This window comes from Onychomys torridus, chromosome 4 (assembly GCF_903995425.1).
Source record: "Onychomys torridus chromosome 4, mOncTor1.1, whole genome shotgun sequence".
NCBI classification, from domain to species: Eukaryota; Metazoa; Chordata; class Mammalia; order Rodentia; family Cricetidae; genus Onychomys; species Onychomys torridus.
The window spans coordinates 62198804-62221018 of record NC_050446.1 but is presented as its reverse complement, the minus strand read 5'-3'; the positions used below and the strand labels follow the sequence as shown (position 1 = coordinate 62221018).

Here is a 22215-nt window from a genome sequence, read left to right as displayed (position 1 = left end):
TGCAATATGATTCCTTCCCACCCTGCTGTGATTTTGCAGGCCAGACAATACTAAACTGGCCTTTGTACATCTACATGTATTGGAAAATAACTGTAAAATTTCCTAAAGTACTTCTTACAATTAAAATGGCAAGGAGGAGTATATAGGAGGGCTTGAAGTAAAGTAGGAGAAGGGTAATGATGTAATTTTATTAAAATCTCAAAAATAAAGAAAAAATGAATTTTAATAAGTCATAGAATCATATTTCTTATTGCTGTTTATCTTTTTTCTGACAACTATAAATCTCCAAGCAATAAAAATGGACATAGAGTTAATTTAATACATTTTCTTCATCCCTAGGTACTTTTGGAATTTTGAATCAGTGGGTAACTCAGGAAATTAACACCAGAATGGCTTTTGCTTCAGGTCAGTCCTCTAACAAAGCAGACTATTGAAAGTTACCTTATGTAACAGCTTAAACTCTTCTGATTCTGCTGTTTCTTTTCTTTCAAATTCACAAACAAGCACAGCTTCAGTGAGAACACATCTTTCTTCTTGACGGAGTTATTGAAACTCTTGACTCCACATGCAAAAGAAATTGAGATCTATTTCTTTCACGTTTCCTTAAAAGTGAGCATCCCAACTTATTATATTGCAATGAAGTTCTCTTCAAAGAAGACCATCTGTCACTGTGGTCCAGCTGAGTGTGGCCCACTCTTGCCAGAGACTTCAGAATACACTGGATAGTTTTCCCATCTATTTTAAATAGGATATGGTTCTCATTCCATGGTCTCTGAGGACTGATCCTCTCATGGAACATCCATGAAATCTACATGTTTCCTCTTTGAAATTTAGAAAATAACAAGTCTCCTTTGTATCTCTACTTCTCCCTTGGGAACCTAGAACCCGCTGGAGAGTAATTTCTCAGTTCTATGTCCCTAAACACCATTGTACCTTCCTCTGTCTCTTCCGAAAACTGGGGCTGTGTCTGCTTGGAAAATCTGAGTCCACAAAAGAGCAGGTTAGGCCCATCTCTAGTGTCACTCCCTGCAAGAAAGCTATGTACACACAGAAGTTAGGTCACTGGGTAACAGTTAGGGGTGGCATGGAGAGACCCTGGGCAACTGAGAACCCAAGGGTTGTTTTGAGGGGTGATACCTCTGTTCTTTGTTTCAGTGACTGTGTCTCTTTGTATAGTTTCCTAAGTCTTTCTTAGCTGTATCACTTCTAATGGCTTTGGAGATAAGTGTGAATTGCTGCATCTAGTACCCAGAGATAGTCAATAAATAGGAGTATGCACATACAAAATTAAAAAAGAAGAAGATGCATAAATTTGTGAAGAAGTGGAGGCACAATAGTTATTGGATGGGGCCAACGAAGGGGTGGGAAAGATGTAAATGTAGTACTCATGTATCAAAGTTTCCAGAAAATTAAAATTTAAAAATCATTTCCTCACCATTACACCCATTTTATACACATATCTAAAATCTCCAAAAACATAATTATTAAAATACAGAATGATGTGAGATTTCCTTGTAAGACTTTGAAGCCATATTGCACACACCTCAAATCTGACCTGATCACTCCAGTGTGTGAGCACAGCCTGGCCTACCTAGGGAGACCCTGCCTCAATTTACTGTTTTTAAGATATTACATCACTCACAGATAATACACTAAAAAGAACTTAACATATTCAATGTGTAAATATGGATGCATTTAGACATTTAAAACACTGATGTTATTCAGAAAAGTTTAATTAATGGACATACACTTCTGAAAGTTTTCTTATCTCCCTTTCTTTTACTAATTACTCATGACTTTTTCTTTAATACATTAATGTCATTCTATAGGAAATGGATTTTTCAAAGGACTTTTAGGTATAAACAGAAAGCCTTCTCATTCATCTCTTAAATCATACCACAAAAGATTCTTTAGCCTAGACAATTTTTAAAAAGCCTATACATGCAGGATGTGGTGAAACACACCTTTAATCCCAGCACTGGAGAGTCAGAAGTGGGCATATCTCATTGAATTCAAGGCTATCCTGGTTTACATAGGATGTTCCATTCCAGCCAGGGTTTCATAATGAGACACTGTATCAAAAAAAAAAAGAGAGAAATGAAATGAAATAATAAAGGAAAATTAAATGGCAGTGTTTACACCAGATAATTATTATAGCATTGTATTTTCAAATAAACCTGTACATCTTTCTTTTATTACTCTCAAAGGATGGAGATAGTAAGACTCCTTGGGGGATAACACTTCAGTATATCTCTGAGTCTCTAGTGAATGCAGAAAATCATTTCATGATATTTCTTCTGGGAAACAATGTGTGACTCTGAGAATTAAATACCTCCTGCACAGAGGTGCAACAGCAGGATGAGCAAGTGACTCTGAAAAAACCGCCAGGGCGAGTCAAAACCTGAGGATTAGCTACAGAATATCCACTCAACAACACCATCTAAGGAGAGAAAGGCTTCAGCCTGTTAACAGGTAGAAAACAGCTCAGCTCCCTATTTGGGACAAAATGAGGAAGAGATGTGACCTGCTTAGGGTAGGCTCACATTGACCAGTGCTTCTCTGAGTACTGGCTCTTCTTGACACCAGGCCCTTATACCACATTTCAACAACAACATTGTTCAGGCCTGGTTTTAACTTTTATTTGCTGTTAGAAGTCAGAATTCAGAAACTGATAGAATTAAAAGTCTTTTTCTCCACCACATCCAAGTCACAGGTCAGAAATCCGCACTGAAAAAAGCAGTTCACCAAACTGAAACAATCACTGCAAGAGATGCAGCTGCATCACCAGACTCTTAACCCTTGTTTTCATGGAAACTTCAAATTCAGTTGAAGCATATAAACCTAAAATGTGTTTGTCTAACATTTGCTTTAACAGGAAAATACTGTTTCTAGACTTTTCTTAAATAGTTCTGCTTGTGGCTACAAATGTGATCAACTCTTTCTGCCAGTATTCCACCATTTCTTCATAGGGGTTGAACATTTATTACTTGAAACTAAAAGGAAAAGTCTCTCTCTCTCTCTCTCTCTCTCTCTCTCTCTCTCTCTCTCTCTCTCTCTCTCTCTATCTCTGTGTGTGTGTGTGTATGTGATTATGTATATTACAGTTTACATTCTACTCATTTTTAAATATAACTTAATTGCCATAGAATTAAAATACTCTCTCCCTTGCAGTAAAGACAACATGTGATGCACCACCACTGTGAGATTTAATAACCTTTAAAGATTTATGAATATGAACTTATATACTGAATTAAGCATTAATCTTAGTACACAATGGCCAAATGCATTCAATACTCAACACAAAACAATCATTGTACCCAGCACTTTAGACGAAGTCTAGCTGAGTTTTGCACAGTATTGTTAAGGAAAATATTTTTCCTCCTATTTAACAAGTGAAAACGCATGAAGACAAATACTGTGCTTAGAATTGGTAGCAGCAAGTGATAATGGATTCACTTCTCTGTCCACAACACAAGAGAATAAGCACTGTATTTTCTGGTGAGTGAAGCATCTTCTTATATTCTCTTTTTAAATCAAATCTTGAATCTATAAGGAGGCAGAGATGCACTGCTAATCACATTGTTTAATTGAGTAACACAAAACCAGCTATGGGTCTAAAACCTAACTCATTACAAGATATCTCTTATTCCTTTGAATACTATGTTTCAATGTCATGCCTGCAATTCAGAAATAATGTCTTGGTCCGGGCTTTTATCCACAAAAGTATAAAATTGGCTTATTTTTTTCAATAATATTATTTCCTCTTGTGCTGAAAAGAAAGGACATCCTTGTAAGGACGAAATTATTTCTTCAAGGGTGTGCATGCGCCTGAATGTATGTGTGCATGTTTACATATATACGTATGAAAGTGGGCACCTGCTTGCCACAATTCAGATGTGAACTAGAAAGGACATCCTTAGGTATTGGTCCTTACCTTCCACCTCCTTCGAAACAAGGTCTCCTTTTATTGTTCAGCCCTGCACACTCCAGACAAACTGTCCCATGAGCTGCCAGGGATTCACCTGTCTACCCGCAGCTCTCCTAGAAACACGAAGATCATATACATGTATTGCTATGCCTGACCTTTTATGAGTTCTGAGGATTCAAATTCAGTTCCTCACTTCTATGTAGAAACCACTTTACCTACTGAATCAATTCTAAAGTCTTTTTTTTTTTCCTTATCATTGCTATTAGTGGACTGTTTTTAAATTTCTACATGAAGCATCAAGGGTAAGGAATGACCACAATCTAGAAAATCAGCCAACCCACGTTTGTATGTTTAACTAACTTATAGCAAATCTCCTCAGTGAATGTTGCTGTTATCTAAGGAGAAATATGAAATAATACATGTATTCAAATGCAATAATGAGGTGAGAGTAAGTAGAACAGTGTCATCTATTTGCTTTGGTTTTCTTCTTGATATTTTAAGGTAACTACATTGAAGTACCATTGACTTAGAATAAACCTGAAGTAGGTATTATTTGATGAATTTGAATATATGTATGCAAGCATGAACTTATCACTTCAAACAGTATCATAAGCCAATTCATTGCAGGGAAAAGGTTTCCTGGAACTCTATGCACTACTACCTCGTGTTATTATTTATATATGTATTTCAAATAATCATACATCTATTTTCCATCATTATTAATTGATCACTCTTTATATATCTTTGTAAATGGGATAATACAAAGTATCCAGTTTTTATTCTCTGAGTATAATTACCTTTGTGTTCAGTCTTCATAGTAAAGATATCAACAGTTTTACCTTCTCTTTTTAGTTGAGTAGTGTTTTATTAGTAGTAATCTGTTAGACTTGTCCCCTATGCATGGACACTTAGGTTTGTTTAAATTTTTGGTAGATTAATCATAAAATTACTATGCACAGGTTTATTTTTATATGAGGCTAAGTACTTATACATTTTACATTTCTATTAACAGTGATAAAAACTTTAATTTCCCTAATTCTTTATTAACATTTGTATATTATCCAAAATTGAATTATTTTACTGTGCATTTATCAATATTCACTGTTGTTTAATTTGTATTTCCCTACTATGAATATTTGAGTATTTTCCTTTTTAAATAATAAATTTATTTAAAAGCAAGTAGTACGTTCTATATAATCAAGAATGATACAATTTTCTAGTCATGTTTTTTAATCTTATGGCAGGTTTTAAATATATACTCAATTATAGTAGTGTGTGTATGAAAAACAGACAGACAGACAGAGCATACACAAGCAAATGCACATGTGTGTGCAGGTGTCAAGAGAGGCCATCAAATCCAAGGAGCTAAAGTTATAAGTGTTTGTGAGAGACCTGATATATTGGTGCTGATTTTAACAGTTGAGCCCATCTTTCCTGATCCTCAATTAGAATTTTTTTTTAGAAAAGGAAATTTTATGCTCTAAAACTGAGAAGCATATGGAAAATTAATAGAAAACTTTCACAACTGTTTTTATATTTTTTTTGGTGGGGGGTTGAGACAGGGTTTCTCTGTGTAGCTTTGCACCTTTCCTGGAACTCGCTTTGTAGACCAGGCTGGCCTCAAACTCACTGAGATATGCCTGCCTCTGCCTCCTGAGTGCTGGGATTAAAGGCATGAGCTACCACCGCCTGGCCTGTCTTTACATTTTTATTCAGTCATCACATCCATGGAAACCTCTGGCTCATTCTGTGTTGAACAGTTTTTTTTCTTACTGAATTCTCAAGTTTATGTGTGAGTTACAGTTATAAACCTTTGTCAGAAAGGTGCTCTCCAAATAATTTCTTCCAGGAAGGCCTTTCTATTCTGTTTCCTGGTTGATGTAATGGTTGTAGTAATGTGCACAGTGGACTTAGAATAAGTTATCAAATGTATGTCTGGAAAACAATAAACTTCTAGGATAATGTGTATCTCAGACACCCTCTTTTGTTGTGATTGATTATATTCTTGTACAAATTAAAAGCTAAAGGTACAATTTGTAACTGTTTCTAATCTTAGGATTTAGTCTTATGTAGTATGAGTTTTTTTCCACAATTCCATACACACATCACTCCTGCTTTCTCTTCTTTGTTAAGCAGTAAAGCACTAAAAGAACAGTGTTTCTCTCTCAAGGTTTATGTCGGCATTCTGTCCTTTTCTAAATCACCTTCTATTCTGTCTTGTTTGATTTGATTTGGTGTAGTGTGCCCACTTCCTTTAATTCTGCAAGTGAGTAGATAGCCATTTAATCAAGAAGGGAAATGAAACATCACAAATGGGTATTCCTGTGTTTTGTTTCAGAGAGAAGAATATCAAACCTTGTCTTTGCTCCTAGTGAATACAGTGGATAACCACAAAGAACAGGTCAAAAATCTGACATCTCTCACATATGATGCACCTGGAGAGGATACACAACTTTGACAAAAGTCCCCTGAGTCACTATAATAGTCACTGAATTGAATGAGCAGGTAGAGCTTTGAGTATCATCTAAAATAAAGCCTTCTTTTATTATAAAATCTAGTCTATAATATCCTGAGCACATAATTGCTTGAGTTTATTTTTAGTACGTCCTGTGACAGGAAATTTACAAAAATCATTAATAAACTAAACTTGGGTACACACACACACACACACACACACACACACACACACACACCCCACACTGCTTGGAGTAATGGATACAGAAAATCACTCAGTTGTGACGGAGTTTATCTTTGTGGGCATCACTCAAGACCCTCAGCTGCAGATCATCTTTTTTGTGGTCTTCCTTATTGTCTACCTGGTCAATGTGGTAGGGAATGTTGGCATGATCATCCTGATCATAACAGACAATCAGCTTCATACGCCCATGTACTTTTTCCTTTGCAACCTCTCCTTTGTGGACCTGGGCTACTCCTCCGCCATTGCTCCCAGGATGTTGGCAGATTGTCTGACAAAGCACAAAGTTATCTCTTTCGCCAGCTGTGCCACCCAATTTGCTTTCTTTGTGGGTTTTGTGGATGCTGAGTGCTATGTTCTGGCAGCTATGGCCTATGACCGATTTGTGGCCATCTGCAGACCTCTTCACTATAGTACTCTCATGTCCAAGAAAGTCTGCTTGGCCCTGATGCTGGGCTCTTATCTGGCAGGCCTAGTGAGTTTAGTGGCCCACACTTCACTCACTTTCAGCCTCAGCTACTGTGGTTCCAATATCATCAACCATTTCTTCTGTGAAATCCCACCACTCCTGGCTCTCTCTTGTTCAGATACCCACATCAGTGAGATACTGCTCTTCAGTTTGTGCGGCTTTATTGAGTTCAGCACCATCCTCATCATCTTCGTCTCCTATGCTTTCATCCTCATGGCAATCATCAGGATGAGATCAGCTGAAGGCCGCCTAAAGGCTTTTTCCACCTGTGGGTCTCACCTTACTGGTGTCATCCTCTTTTATGGTACAGTCATGTTCATGTATCTGCGGCCAACATCCAGCTACTCCCTGGACCAAGACAAGTGGGCCTCTGTGTTCTACACTATTATCATTCCTATGCTCAACCCCTTGATCTATAGTTTGCGGAATAAAGATGTGAAGGCTGCTTTCAAAAAACTGATCCGAAAAAAACCTCAATAATTACAAGAAATTAAAATCTGATTTTCTGGAGGTAAGTGGAAGTGACAGAAGGACGGTTGCAGGATGGGTTGGTTGAGTTTAAAACGTCAAGTTCCCATCTCCTTGCTGAACAAACTTGGATGAATTGTCTAGAACTTTTTGCAACCGGAATCTCCTCAATTTTCTACCACTACTATATAGGTGGAAATTATCTCAATTTATGATAATAAAATTAAAGTTCTAGCAGCTCAACAAACTTATCAAAATTAATAGAATATAAAACTGACCCAAGGGTCACACTTCCAATGGAAAACATTCAGGTTATGAATTACCTAGAAAACAATCTATATACAGATTCTGTATCATTTTAGCTGTGTAATTTTAGTCAAGTTATTTGATATCCCTAAAACCAAGTTACCTTTATATCATTAAAAAAATTAAAGTTGTTTGAGAACTCTATACCTTTGTGTAATGTGTTTTGATCAAACCCACCCCCATTTCCTCCCCTCCCATTCCTCTCCTATCTATTTTTTCCTTCAGATTTCATATACATTTTTTAAGTCACTGAGTCCATTTAATGCTGCCTAATGTACAGTTGCATAGGACCATCTACTGGAACATGGGTAGACTCTGAGGAGCTGAACTTCTAAAGAAAATGTATACTCCCTTCTCCAGCAGTTGTTAATTGCCAATAGCTCATGATTTGGGAGTAAGACTTTGTGACCCACTTTCCTGGGACATCTATGCTGGGATTCTGTCTGGCTTGATCATATGCAGGTCTTGTATGCACAATCACAGCCACTGTGAATCCATGTGTGCCTTTATCCTGTCATAGCCAACAAACAGTGATTCACTGCAAACATCCACTACCTCAGAGTCTTAGAATCCTTCTGCCACATTCTGTAACAATCCCTGAGCTTTGAGAAGAGTGGGTGTTTAGGGAATAAGACATGGGAATTCTCAACTCTAAATAGGAAACCTTAAAGCTTATACTCCTATACAACTAGATTTCTATCATATAAAATACACCAGTAAGATAAGACCCACAGGTAGAAAAAATAATTATATTTTTTTCAGTCTATAAATTACCTACCCTTATTTATGGCTGTGCATAATCACACCACCAATGTGTGATGATAGGATGAATAGTTTTAATTTTTATGCTGTAGTTGCAGATAGAAATGTTTCCATAAAGTTGTAAGTACCAGAAATTGTGGCTATAAGTTCAATCATGATCCTTTTGATCCCAGTCCTACCAACTGTGTCAGTTAAATTTCTTGGTATCTGTGTACTTTCATTTCTTCATCAATAGAATGAAGACCATATTTATATTTTATCAAAACTATGAGTTTTAATAGTTAATAGTTCAGTAAATCCCTCATTATTGAAAGGACTGAGCTGTCTTTCATCTATGAAACTTTTTGACAATAATCATAAAATATGTAAATATATCAATCATATCCTCCATAATAGGTTGTAAAATTCACAATCATTAGTATCTTTAACATCAAAAAGGAGTTTGTATCACTTTCTTAGTGACAATAAGGAAAAAACTGGAGGAAGTGGGTACAAGTAGAGACAGCAACATGACATTAAGCTGAGATTAAGCTGCACTTGCTCTATTTTTGAACTATATGACCTCAGAAGAGAATATTTTAAATAATCAATAGTTAAAATAAATAGAAAATACAAAATACACAATTTTATAGAGTTTACCCTTTTAGGAAAATACAACAATTGCAAATATCTTACATTGCAGGAAAACTAATGTTAAATATTAAAAAAGAATCACAAAGTTCTGTGTTGATTCACAAAACAACAGTGCATTTTCTCCAGAGATGAGAAAAATATTACGAAGGATAGATCATTTGAATCATCTTTAAAGCATGAACAAAAACTTAAGAAGAAAATGACAGGGAATTTATACTAGTGGGATAAGGCACAGTGACAGAAACATTTACTCTAGCTGAATATACCTTCATTATCTGGTAACAATTTAAAGTCATGGAATTTATCCCTTCAGAAGAAAGAAATTTATATCGTGTGCCTAGTAGAGAACAAATTCACTGCTCTCTGAAATCATGTCAAATAGCCACCCCCACAGCACTCTGCACTCAAGAAGTCTGTTCTTCATCTTCACTGCACTTTATTACAGCTTGTAATTTTTGTTCTCTGTAAACTCTTGCTTATTCCAATCCCCATTCTACAAACTCTACAAATCCACAAGTAACACAACAAGTTCTATTACACATTGCACCTCCATCACCACTTCTTCACAAATCATCCCCGGACACACACTCCAGGATGTTCTCATCTGTAACTAAATGAGAACTAGGTAAGGCAATGTCCTTGAAGAAAGAGGCCCCTCTTACTGAACAGTTTTGGTTGTCACCAGTTGTTCTGGAGAAAATACTGATAATGCTGCCTCTCTCCCAGACACATACTGAAACACTTGGAAAGCTGGAATTTATTATGTTTAAATAATTCCATATTAATAAATGGTGACACTCCAATGCACTGTGCATATAATTCTGCTTTAACATGAAGCATCTATAACTTAATATGAAGGCTTCCTTGGGAAACCAGAAAACATATAAGGATGATTAAGGACTGGAAAATATTACTTATGCAGTAAAGGTTCATAAACAAATGAGTAGTCATGTCTCATTGGAACAGAAGAAAGCCAATGGAATCCAGGCCAAATTCTCAAACAAGGGAAACACATGAACACCTAACAGGGTGTCAGCAACTCAGCTTCTTCTAAGTGAGACTAAGATGCTGGGCATCCATCCTTTCAAGACGGCAGTGTTTCAGAACTGGGCTGTTGATTGTGCTAGAGACTGAACTCTGAGCTGCATACACATGCCAGAACTGCAGCATCCAGCTTCATTCTCTGCCCTAGCAGTGCCGCTTCGGGAAATGTTGAAACTGGAGTTAGAAAAAATAATTGCTCTTATGACCAACATGTCCTTAGTTTATGGTACTGCAGGTAAAATGAAAAGAAACTAAAATGTTATTCCTGTGTAGATATTGTGTGCTGACCACAATTGCAGTGAATCTACATATACAGTAGCCATGTCCTCTCTAGACACCCCCCCCAACTTCTAACTACTCTCTCTGCTTATTTCCAGATGTTTCCTAGCTTCAAGACAGGATGTGTAATCAAGATAGACTGCGTGCTTTCATAAAATTATCAAAGAATAATAATAAAAATACTTATAACATTAGCATCATAATATTGACCTTAAAATTAATCAGGTATAAAATATTGTTCAGCATAAATTTTGACAGGCTTATTTCAAATTTACTTTTATAGTTGTTATATCATCCATAGGTAAATAAATAATAGATATGCTTATCATAAAACATGCTTTCTTTTATAATAGAGAGAAGCAAAGGTCATTAGCACAAATAATATCCATGTTATCATGAAAAAGTTAGAATCTAAGAATTATGATTTTGTTCTTTTTAAAAAGTAGCCTCCTGATCTTTCCAAGGTTTTTATCATAAAGGGGTGTTAGATTTTGTCAAAGACTTTTTCAGTATCTAATGAGACAATCATTGGTTTTTGTTTTTTCAGTTTGTTTATATGGTGGATTACAGTGACAGATTTTTGTATGTTGAACCATCCCTGCATCTATAGGATGAAACCCACTTGAACATGGTGCATGATCTTTCTTATGTGTTCTTGGATTTAGTTTGGTTTGTGAGTGTTTTTGTATCAACGTTCATGAGGGGTCTGTAATTCTCTTTCTTTGCTGAATCTTTATGTGGTTTGGGGACCAGGGTTACTATGGCCTCAAAAAGTGAATTTGGCAATGTTGCTTCTGTTGAATATGTTGTGGAATAATTTGAGGAGTATTGGTATTAGCTCTTCTTTCAAAGTCTGATAGAATTATGTGCTAAAAGCATCTGGCCCTGGGCACTTCTTTGGTTGGAAGACATTTAACAACTGCTTTTATTTCCTTAGGGAAGGTTACAGGACAACATCCTGAACAGAACACTAATAGCATGGGCACCAAGATAGACATCTAATAAAGGGGACCTCATAAAACTGAAAAGCTTCTGAAAGGTAAAGGCAAAGGACACAGTTAATAAGACAAAATTGAAGCCTACAGAATTGGAAAACATTTTTGCCAACTCCAGTCTGATAGAGAGCTAATATCCAAATTATATAAAGAACTCAAGAACATAGACATCAACAAATCAAGTAATACAAATTAAAAACAGGACACAGATCTAAACAGTATTCTCAATAGAGGAATCTCAAATGTCCAAGAAATATTTAAAGAAATAGTCAACATCCTTAGCCATCGGGGAAATATAAATCAAAATGCCTCTGAGATTCCATCTAAAAAATGTCAGAATTGCTAAGGTAAGAAACACAAATGATAACTCATGCTGGCAAGGATGTGGAACAAGAGGAACATTCCTCCATTGTTGGTGGGAGTGAAAACTTGTATAGCTACTTTGGAAATTAATTTGTCAGTTTCTGAAAACATTGAGAGTAGATCTACTTCAAGAACCAGTTATACATTTCTGGGTCCATGACCCTATTGTTTGTGTTGATGTCCATGGCTTGTGATACCACTGAAGGTGTTGCAAATGCTGGTAGTCTGGGCTGCTACTTGAAACCATGTTGGTGTCTGAGGTTTTCTCTGTCACCAGGGCCATACAGATATGAATGGCCTATGCTACTACTCCAGACCATAGTGAATTCCAAGCCCAAGTTACAGCTGAGGGCCATGCATGGGTCATTGGTCCTACCACATCCAGGAACTGTGTTGATGTCTGTTGCCTATGTTACCATTGGGGACATGGTAGAGCTGTCTCTAACTCTCATTCAAGTAGGAGAGATGGCCCTGGCCCTCAACTGAGGTGGGCAGTCCTGGTGGAGTACCAGACTGACCAACTCAGCTACCACCCAGGCCCACATCCAGGGCTTTGAATTGGCCCACCTCAACATGTACCCCATCTAAGACCTATTGGAACACATGAAGGGACTGTTCCTATGGAACCATAGTCACAGGATATTCATGTATCTGTGCAACAGCCAGATATCCAAAAGAAGCTTTGGTGAGGGTCCAGTATTGATGGTGTACCAAAAGTCAGAGGCTTTTAACAAAACCAACAGCCTATTGCAATAAACATCAACAAGTAAAGCTGTTTAGGCAAAAGGGCACGCTGTGTGCCATGCTGCAGCTTCAAAGGCCATGATGACAAAAGGTAGTGATGGAAAAGTGGGAAAGAAAGAGGAGTGAAGTCCTTTTTGTTTATTTTCTTTTTTCTTTCTTCCTTTTTGGGGGGCAGGGGGTGGGGAAAAGGCTACAAGGGAGGATGGTGGACATGGAAGGACTGGGAAATAAATGGGATTTGTGTGTATGATGTGCAATTCCCAAAGAATCAATAAAATATATGTTAATAAATAAGAAAAAAGTTGCCTCTTAAACTGCACTGTAAAAATGATACAACTAAGTTCTGGAAGAAATATAGTTCATAACAACAGAATATATTCTGTTAATGCTAGACTTTGTTAAAATATCCATTATCACAAATACAGTATAACATTTTCTCAATCTCTTGTATAGAATTAGGAGTGGTAGAATAATATGAAACTAAAAGGAGATTATTGAAATTTAGGAGAGAAGACTAGGGAAGAGTAAGATAAAAATTACTGATGGGTCAGGTGGTGATGGTGGTGGTGGTGGTGCACAAATTTAATCCCATTACTTTGGAGGCAGATCCAGGCAGATCTCTGTGAGTTCAAGGCCAGCCTGGGCTACAGAGTGAGTTCTAGGAAAGGTGCAAAGCTACACAGAGAAACCCTGTCTCGAAAAACCAAAAAAAATTTTTCCTTTATTTTTTTTATTATATTTGTGTTTTAATTTTACATATCAGCCACGGGTTCCCCTGTCCTCCCCCTCCCCCCCCCACCTCCACCTCCCCCCCAGCCCCTCCCCTCCATTCCCATCTCCTCCAGGACCAAGAATCCCCTGGGGATTCATTTAATCTTGGTGGATTCAGTACAGGCAGGCCCTGTCCCCTCCTTCCAGGCTGAGCAAAGTGTCCCTGTGTAAGCCCCAGGTTCCAAACAGCCAACTCATGCACTAAAGACAGGTCCAGGTCCCACAGCCTGGATGCCTCCCAAACAGTCCAAGCCACTCAACTGTCTCACTTATCCAGAGGGCCTGATCCAGCTGGGGGCTCCTCAGCCTTTGGTTCACAATTCATGTGCTTCCTTTTGTCTGGCCTTTCATCCCCATGCTTTTTTCAATCCACACAGTCCCTCCTCCTTCTCAACAACTGGACACCTGGAGCTCCACCTGGGCCTGGCTGAAGATCTCAGCATCCACTTCCATCAGTCACTGGATGAGAGTTCCAGCACCACAGTTAGGGTGTTTGGCCATCTGATCACCAGACTAGGTCAGATCAGGCTTTCTCTCGACCACTGCCAGCAGTCTACAGAGTATGTATCATTGTGGACCTCAGGGGACCTCTCCAGCACTCTGCCCACTCCTGTTCTCATGTGGTCCTCATCCATCATGGTCTACCATTCCTTGTTCTCCCTTTCTGTTCCTGATCCAGCTGGGATCTCCTGCTCCCCTAAGTTTTCTTTCCCTCAAACCTTGCCCTTCATTTCTCCCACTCTCGTCCAGGTTGTTCATGTAGATCTCATCCATTTTTCTGTCAATGGGTGATCCCTGTGTCTTTCCTACGGTCCCATTTTCTAGGTAGCCTCCCTGGAGTTGTGTAGCAGTCTAGTAATCTTTCTTTTACATCTAGTATCCTCCTATGAGTACATACCATGATTGTCCTGAGTCTGGGTTACCTCACTCAGGATGATTTTTTCTAGATCCATCCATTTGCCTGCAAACCTCATGACGTCATTGTAAAAAATTAAAAAAGTAAAAAATGGGTGATAGGGGGTTAATATAATAGTGCCACAATGAGACTCATTATTTTGTACAATCAGTACTAGACTATAAAATAAAGATACCTAAATAATAAAATAAATGAATAAGTAAAAATGTAAACATTTTAAATAGTTACATCTTTGAATGCTATATATTTATTTCCTCTATATACAGTCTGTGTGTTGCAATAGTCACAGAAAAATATGGGGAATTTACAAATTTGGAAACTCGATAGAGTCAGTGATCAAATATTCATCATTTTTATTAGATTTAAACTGTGGTTGGTATGTAAAAATGGAAAAATTAGTAAGTATTTTAAAAATACATGGAAAAATGAGTTCCTCTTTGTTCAATGCCCAGTATATAGTGAGTAAATTTATTCTTGTAACATTTGTAAAATATTGCATTCCTCTTTCATTCCAGAAGAATCAAATATAAGAAGGACCAAACACTTGCTTGGCCAGATCTCGATGAGACCTACCAGGTGTCTGGATCATTTCGTTTACTTGATTGCACCTGATCATAGTTTGTTGTGTATGTAACAACTAATACAGATGAAGAGGTTACTAGTGGATGCAGAGAGGGAGGAAATCATGGCCTCCAGTGGTTTATCCTCTGGCTTGGGTCCAATATTTTATAATATTTGTGAATGTTTAATTCAGGGATTTTAGGGTTAGGAGGCAACCATCTTTTGTTAACTGAAAAAGAAAACTTTTTGTTAATTAAAAAACAAATTGGATATCCTTAGCAATTTTGAGGTTTTTTTTAAATCAGTAAAGATTTTTCTAGATTATCTACTATCAAATTAGCGTATCTGGAGAGGTGAGTGCTTCAGCAAAGAAAACAGTAAAAGTCAATCCTTCTCTAAAGAGGAGACAGATTATAAACAAAACAATTGAAGAAATGAGGTAACACAGAAGAATTCTTTTAAAGTGTATAAATCTAAACAAGGTAACAATGTGTTTGCTATATGTGAATTAAGAGAGAGACAGGTGGGAACTCCCATCTGGACCAGAAGTGAGTGCCTGGGGCTATAGCCATCTGCCCTAGACCCCAGCCACTTTCTGAGACTCAGAGACCAACCCCCAGCTCCTGTCCGCCCAGGAACTCCCATCTGGACCAGAGGTGAGTGCCTGGGGTTATAGCCAGAGAGGCAACTGCCTCTGGGTCCCATCTCTGGACACAGGCCATCCAGGGAGGACCTGACCAACTTGGACCCAGTTTCTGGCCAATTGGCAGGCCCTGCAGGAAGGCTCCCCTTTTCAAAGACTGCAGGCAGACCCTGCAGTCTCCACACCCTGCCCCCACACTCATCTGCCCAAGACCCCAGCCACTTCCTGAGAATCAGAGACCAGCCCCCAGCTTCCATGCTGCCCTAGAACTCCCATCTGGACCAGAGACCAGAGAAACTCCCATCTGGACAAGAGGAGCTCCCATCTGGATAAAATAAGAAGACCCCAGGGATTTCCCCAGACTCAGAGTCCAGCCCCCCAGCTCCTATCCAGCCAGCACTCTCATCTGGACCAGTGCTCTCATCTGGCCCAGAGCTTCCATCTGGACCAGAGAGAGGCTCCCTAAATCTGTCAGCTCTCTCTGGACCAAGTACACTGATAAGACCAAGAAGGAACCCAAGAGGAGATGGGGAGACATCAAGGCAGAAGTACATACAACAAAATAAAGAGCAATACAGCCCTTCTCCAACAGCTAGAACTGAACATCATGGAATGCAAGAAGAAGAAGAAGAAGAAGAAGAAGAAGAAGAAGAAGAAGGAGGAGGAGGAGGAGGAGGAGGAGGAGGAGGAGGAGGAGGAGAAGAAGAAAACAACCTTATAAGTGACATCATGAAGAGGCTAGAGCCTTATATAAAAGAAAACAAAAATAAAGTAGAGGATGTACAGACAAACAAAAAATGGGAAGAACGCTATAAAAAACTAGAGGAAAGGACAATTAAAGCAGAAGAAAACAATAAGTCCTTGAAAGAAAATCATGAAAAAGCAAGGGATGCAGCCCAAGACCTGAAGAGGGAAATAGAAAAAATGAAGAAGACACTAGCAGAAGGAATGCTGGAAATAGAACATCTGAGTAAACAAACAGGAACTTCAGAGGCAAGTATAACCAACAGAATGCAAGAGATGGAAGAGAGGATCTCTGGTGTTGAAGATACTGTAGAACAAATAGATTCATCAGTCAAAGAAAACACTAAAACCAACAAAGTCATGACCCAAAATGTCCAAGAAATTTGGGACACCATGAAAAGACCAAAGCTATGAACAATAGGGATAGAGGAAGGAGAAGAATACCAACTCAAAGGCACAGACAATATATTTAACAAGATCATAGAAGAAAACTTTCCCAACTTAAAGAAGGAAATGCCTATGAAGATAAAAGAAACCTATAGAACACCAAACAGACTAGACCCCCCAAAAATGTCCCCTTGCCACATATTAATTAAACAGCTAAACGTACAGAATAAAGAAAGAATATTAAGGGCAGCAAAGGAAAAAGGCCAAGTGACTTATAAAGGCAAACCCATCAGAACAACACTTGATTTCTCAATGGAGACTTTGAAAGCCAGAAGGACCTGGACAGATATAATGCAAACACTAAGTGACCATGGATGCCAGCCTAGACTAATATACCAAGAAAAACTTTCAATCATCATAGATGGAGTGAACAAGACCTTCCAAGACAAAACCAGATTTAAACAATACTTATCCACAAATCTAGCCCTACAGAAAGCTCTAGAAAGAAAATTCCAACCTAAGGAAGGCAGATACACCCATGAAAACACAGGCAATAGATAACACCACAGCAGTAAACCTCAAAGAAGATAAGTACACACACACACTACCACCAAAAAATAAAAATAATAACAGAAACGAACAATCACTGGCCATTAATATCCCTTAAAATCAATGGACTTAATTCACCTATAAAAAGACACAGACTAACAGAATGGATACAAAAACAGGACCCATCTTTCTGCTGCATACAAGAAACACACCTCAAATTCAAAGACAGATACCTCCTAAGAATAAAAGGCTGGGAACAGACTTTCAAATCAAATAGTCTTAAGAAGCAAGCTGGTGTAGCCATCCTAATATCCAGCAAAATAGACATCAAACTAAAATCAAAAGAGATGTTGAAGGACATTACATACTCATCAAAGGAAAGATCCACCAAGATTAAGTTTCAATTCTGAACATTTATGCCCCAAACACAAGGGCACCCACATAGGTAAAAGAAACATTACTAAAGCTTAAATCACATATAAAACCCCACACATTAATAGTGGGAGACTTCAACACACCACTTTCACCTCTGGACAGATTGGCCAAATTGAAACTTAACAGAGACATAGTGGAGATCCCAGCTGGATCAAGAACAGAAAGGGAGAAGAAGGAATAACAGACCATGATAAATGAAGACCACATGAGAACAGGAAGAAGCAAAGTGCTAGAGAGATCCACAGAAATTCACAATGATACATCCTCTGTAGACTACTGGCAATGGTCGAGAGAAAGCCTGATCTGACCTAGTCTGGTGATCAGATGACTAAACACCCTAACAGTTGTCTTGGAACTCTCACCCAATAACTGATTTAAGTGGATGCAGAGATCCTCAGCCAGGCCCCAGGTGGAGCTCCAGGTGTCCAACTGTTGAGAAAGAGGAGGGACTGTAAGAGTGTGAATTGTTGAATCCAAGATTGCAAAAGCACAGGGACAAATAGCCAAACGAATGGAAGCACATGAATTATGAACCAACGGCTGTGGAGCCCCCAGCTAGATCAGGCCCTCTGGATAAATGAGACAATTGACTAGCTTGATCTGTTTGAGAGGCACCCAGGCTGTGGGACCAGGACCTGTCCTTAGTGCATGAGCTTGCTGTTTGGAACCTTGGGCTTACACAGGGACACATGCTCAGCCTGGAAGAAGGGGACAGGACCTGCCTGTACTGAATCCACCAGGTTTAAATGAGTCCCCAGGGGTGTCTTGTTCCTGGAGGACATGGGAATGGAGGGCAGGGGCTGGGGAGAAGGTGAGGGTGGGGGCGGGAGGGAGGAGGACAGGGGAACCCATGGCTGTTGTATAAAATTAAAACACATAACAATAATAATAATAATAATAATAATAATAATAATTATAATAATAATAATAATAAAGTTAAAAAACAAATTAGCATATCTGTCTTATTTGGTGATACTTGGAAGAATTCAAAATGTCATCCTATCCTTTCAATAAGTTATTCTGAAGAAAATTTATTAAGCATGTATGTTTTCAGTCCTGCTGTGTATGTTGAGAAAAATTATTAAAACGTTTATAAATCAAGACAAATACTAATACTAAAAGTACTGTAAAATGAATTGGACTCTTGATCCATTATTTTGCCTTTTTATTTTACTTTCTAAATATTTAAATTTTATGTTTATAATGACTCATCAGAGCTGTCTTTTTACTGATTGTATGTGGCCCTTTAATATAGGTCGAATAAATGTTTGCATTATATATGCTAGATATTACTAAAAATGAATTTCAATCTTTTTTTAGTCTAAAGTATAGAATAAACAAGTAAGAAACTCTTTTAGAAGAAGTTTATCTCTACATGAGCAGTAAGCTAAGTGTAGACATTAAATTTTAATACTAATCTATATTTGACTACTCTCTTAATCCAAATAATAATTCCCTTTAGAAATGCCACTGACTTAAAACATCCAAAATACAGAAAACTGTATTTTCACCAATATGCAAATTGGTGGGGGGTTGTTATGTTTTTTATGAATGTATGGGGGTGGGGTGTTAGTCCTTCACATACCATAGAAAAAAATTCAAAACCTTATGTTTTGTCACATCAGCCTTCAGAATATTGACACTGTAGTAACAATGCTTGTCACTGCTCTCAGGCCAGCTATTTCATGGTCTGGTAGCTCCCTGCCTTCCTGGCCACCTCTTGGTGCTCTTTCCATTGGTTCCAATTACTGAGCTTTTTCTTACTCTCCTTCTGTTGAGACAACTATTCTATTTCACTGTCCTGGTATCCTTCCTTCTGGCTCTTATGTGAGGCTCAAAGGAGAACACCCTGCCTATTGTGTCTCATTGTCTCTGACAATCACTTTCTCAAAACTGCAGTCATTCCAAAGTGATAATTGTCAGGAAATAAATATAATATATATTTGTGTATTATAAATAATTATGAAAAAATACTTTATTTTAAATAATACTATATCACATAGTCATTCAACAACAGTTTACAAAAGAATGAAATTATTGATTAGTCTAATACATATGTATGTATATATATTCTTTTATTGAAAATAAATTTTTTTTCGTACAATATGTTCTGATTACTGTTAACCTCCCCCAACTCCACCCAGTTCTTTTCCAACCCCCTTCCCACCCAGATCCAAACTCTCTCTGTCTCTCATTAGGAAACAGACAGACATCTAAGTAATAACAATGAAATAAAACAAAAACAAATAAGTCAGGATGGGACAAAACAAACAGAAGTAAAAATGCCAAAGAAAAAGCACAGGAAACACACATAGACAAAAACACACGTTTCTGCACACAGGAATCCCATAAAACACAAAATTAGACACCAAAATAACAAAACATTGTGAGACAAAGAACCTCCAAATAGGATGTTGAATTTAAATTGTGTTGGCCATTTACTACTAGACATGGGACCTACATAAAAGTTCCTCGAAGAAAACTACTAATCATTTTCAAATGGTTATTAATTGGAAATAGCTTTGAGATTAGGGTGGGGGTATGTGTCCACTTCTTTCAGCTCTAGGACCCCAACTAGTGCAGACATGTGCAGGCCATGTGCATGCTACCTCAGTCCCTTGGAGTTCATATGTTCATGGGTAGTTCTGTGTTCAAAAGGCCTTGTTTCCTTGGTGTCCTCCATTCTCTCTGGCCCTGACATTCTTACTACCTTCTCCTCTGTAGGGTTGCCTAAAGCCTGAGGGGAGGGATTCAGACATCCCATTAAGTAAGGCCATATGTAATATCACCATGAAGTCTGAACCAAAATGTAGACTATGGATACCTGTTTCCAGGTAGACTATAAAAGTGTCAAAATTATGGCGTTTTACATCAGAAAAGACATAACTTGCAATTCTAGGTGTGTTGAGAATTTGCATTTCTCTTATCAAAATTATTTACATTCTCTAGGCAGAGGCAAGAGATTTCATCTTGCTGACCTTTTCAACTAATTCATTTTACAGCCTGATTCAAGAGATACACACTTTACCAGTGAGGGACAAAATGCATTCATGCAACAAAGGCAAATGTTTTGACACATTAAAGCTCTACTGTGTACTCGGAATAAATTTTTTTCCTATTTCTGCAGATAGATTTATGTGTTTCTTTATGAAGGGCCATGAAACAGCTGGTGATCTAAGTATGTTTCATTTTCTCTCTCTCTTCAGACTTAGCTGGTAATTATCTTAGATTAACAGTTGAGCATTGGGGCACTTTTACGTTTTCTTTTTTGTGACTGCTCTCTTCAGAGATCCTTTCACATCCTGGTTCCTTAGGCTGTATATTAATGGGTTGAGCATAGGTGTCACTACCGTGTAGAATACTGCAATGACCTTACCACCAGCCCTGGAGGACTTCGACTGGGGTCTCATGTACATAAAAATGGCAGTTCCATAGAATAAGGTCACAACTGTCAGGTGGGAGGCACAGGTGGACAGAGCCTTGTGTCTCCCAGAGGCTGATCGCATCCTGAGAACAGAAAGCAGGATTCGGGCATAGGATACAATAATAAGAAGGAAAGGAATGAACACGATGATTATACTGAACACAAAAACCACCATCTCAGTGAGTGAAGTGTCAGTACAAGCCAGCCTCAGAACTGAAGGAACCTCACAGAAAAAGTGATTCAGGATATTTGGTCCACAGTAGGGCAAACTCAAGGTGAGAACATTGATGACCATGGAACTCAGAAAGCTACTGGACCAAGAAATGGCTGCCAGTTGGACACAGGTGTTTTGATCCATAATAATAGTATAATGAAGAGGGTGACAAATGGCTACATATCTGTCATAAGCCATGACACCAAGAAGAACACATTCAATCATTCCAAAGGAGAGTGAGAAGTACATCTGGGTAGCACAGCTGGCAAATGGGATGGTCTTCTTACTTCCCACCATGTTGGAAAGCATCTGTGGGACATTGGTGGATGTATAACAGATGTCCAGAAAGGACAGGTTAGTGAGGAAAAAGTACATGGGAGTTTGCAAGCGAGGTTCTATCTGGATAATAGTGATGATGATGATATTGCCAACCACTGACAATATATAAAAAAGCAGGAATACAAAAAAGAGAACCAGCTGTACCTTGGGATCAGATGAAAGCCCCAGAAATACAAACTCAGTCACTGTGAAGTTTGTTTTCACATGACCCATCTTTTCAGGCCACCTTTAACAGAATCAGGCACTCCCCTGAAAACCAAGTTTCCAATTGGGCAGTATATTTTTGACCAGAGATTTAAGAAAATAATTAAAGATCTTAGTGTTGGAAGGGATTTTAGTATTCTGAACCTTAGTGCAATTGGAAAGCTGCCTCCAGCTTCTGGAGAGGGTTTTCAGATGACATCACAATGCTAATTCATTGTTCAATGTAATTAATCAGAAATATTACCATTTCTAAAAGAGAATTTCATTTTACCAGCCAATAATCACCCTGTGTTCTATTCATTTTCTGAATCCTTTGTCATAAATCACCTACTTCAAAGAGAT

General features: G+C 38.1%; 2 protein-coding genes across 2 annotated transcripts; one reads left to right on the top strand and one right to left on the bottom strand.

Annotated features, from left to right (window-relative positions):
- Window positions 1-6639: 6639 nt before the first annotated feature.
- On the top strand, window positions 6640-7572 carry LOC118583165 (olfactory receptor 1019). Its single transcript, XM_036186540.1, has one exon. It carries the CDS (start codon window positions 6640-6642, stop codon window positions 7570-7572), a length of 933 nt encoding a protein of 310 aa, XP_036042433.1.
- A 13374-nt stretch (window positions 7573-20946) lies between these two features.
- Window positions 20947-21882, bottom strand: LOC118581461 (olfactory receptor 10A7-like). Its single transcript, XM_036183591.1, has one exon. It carries the CDS (start codon window positions 21880-21882, stop codon window positions 20947-20949), a length of 936 nt encoding a protein of 311 aa, XP_036039484.1.
- Between the last annotated feature and the right edge of the window lie 333 nt (window positions 21883-22215).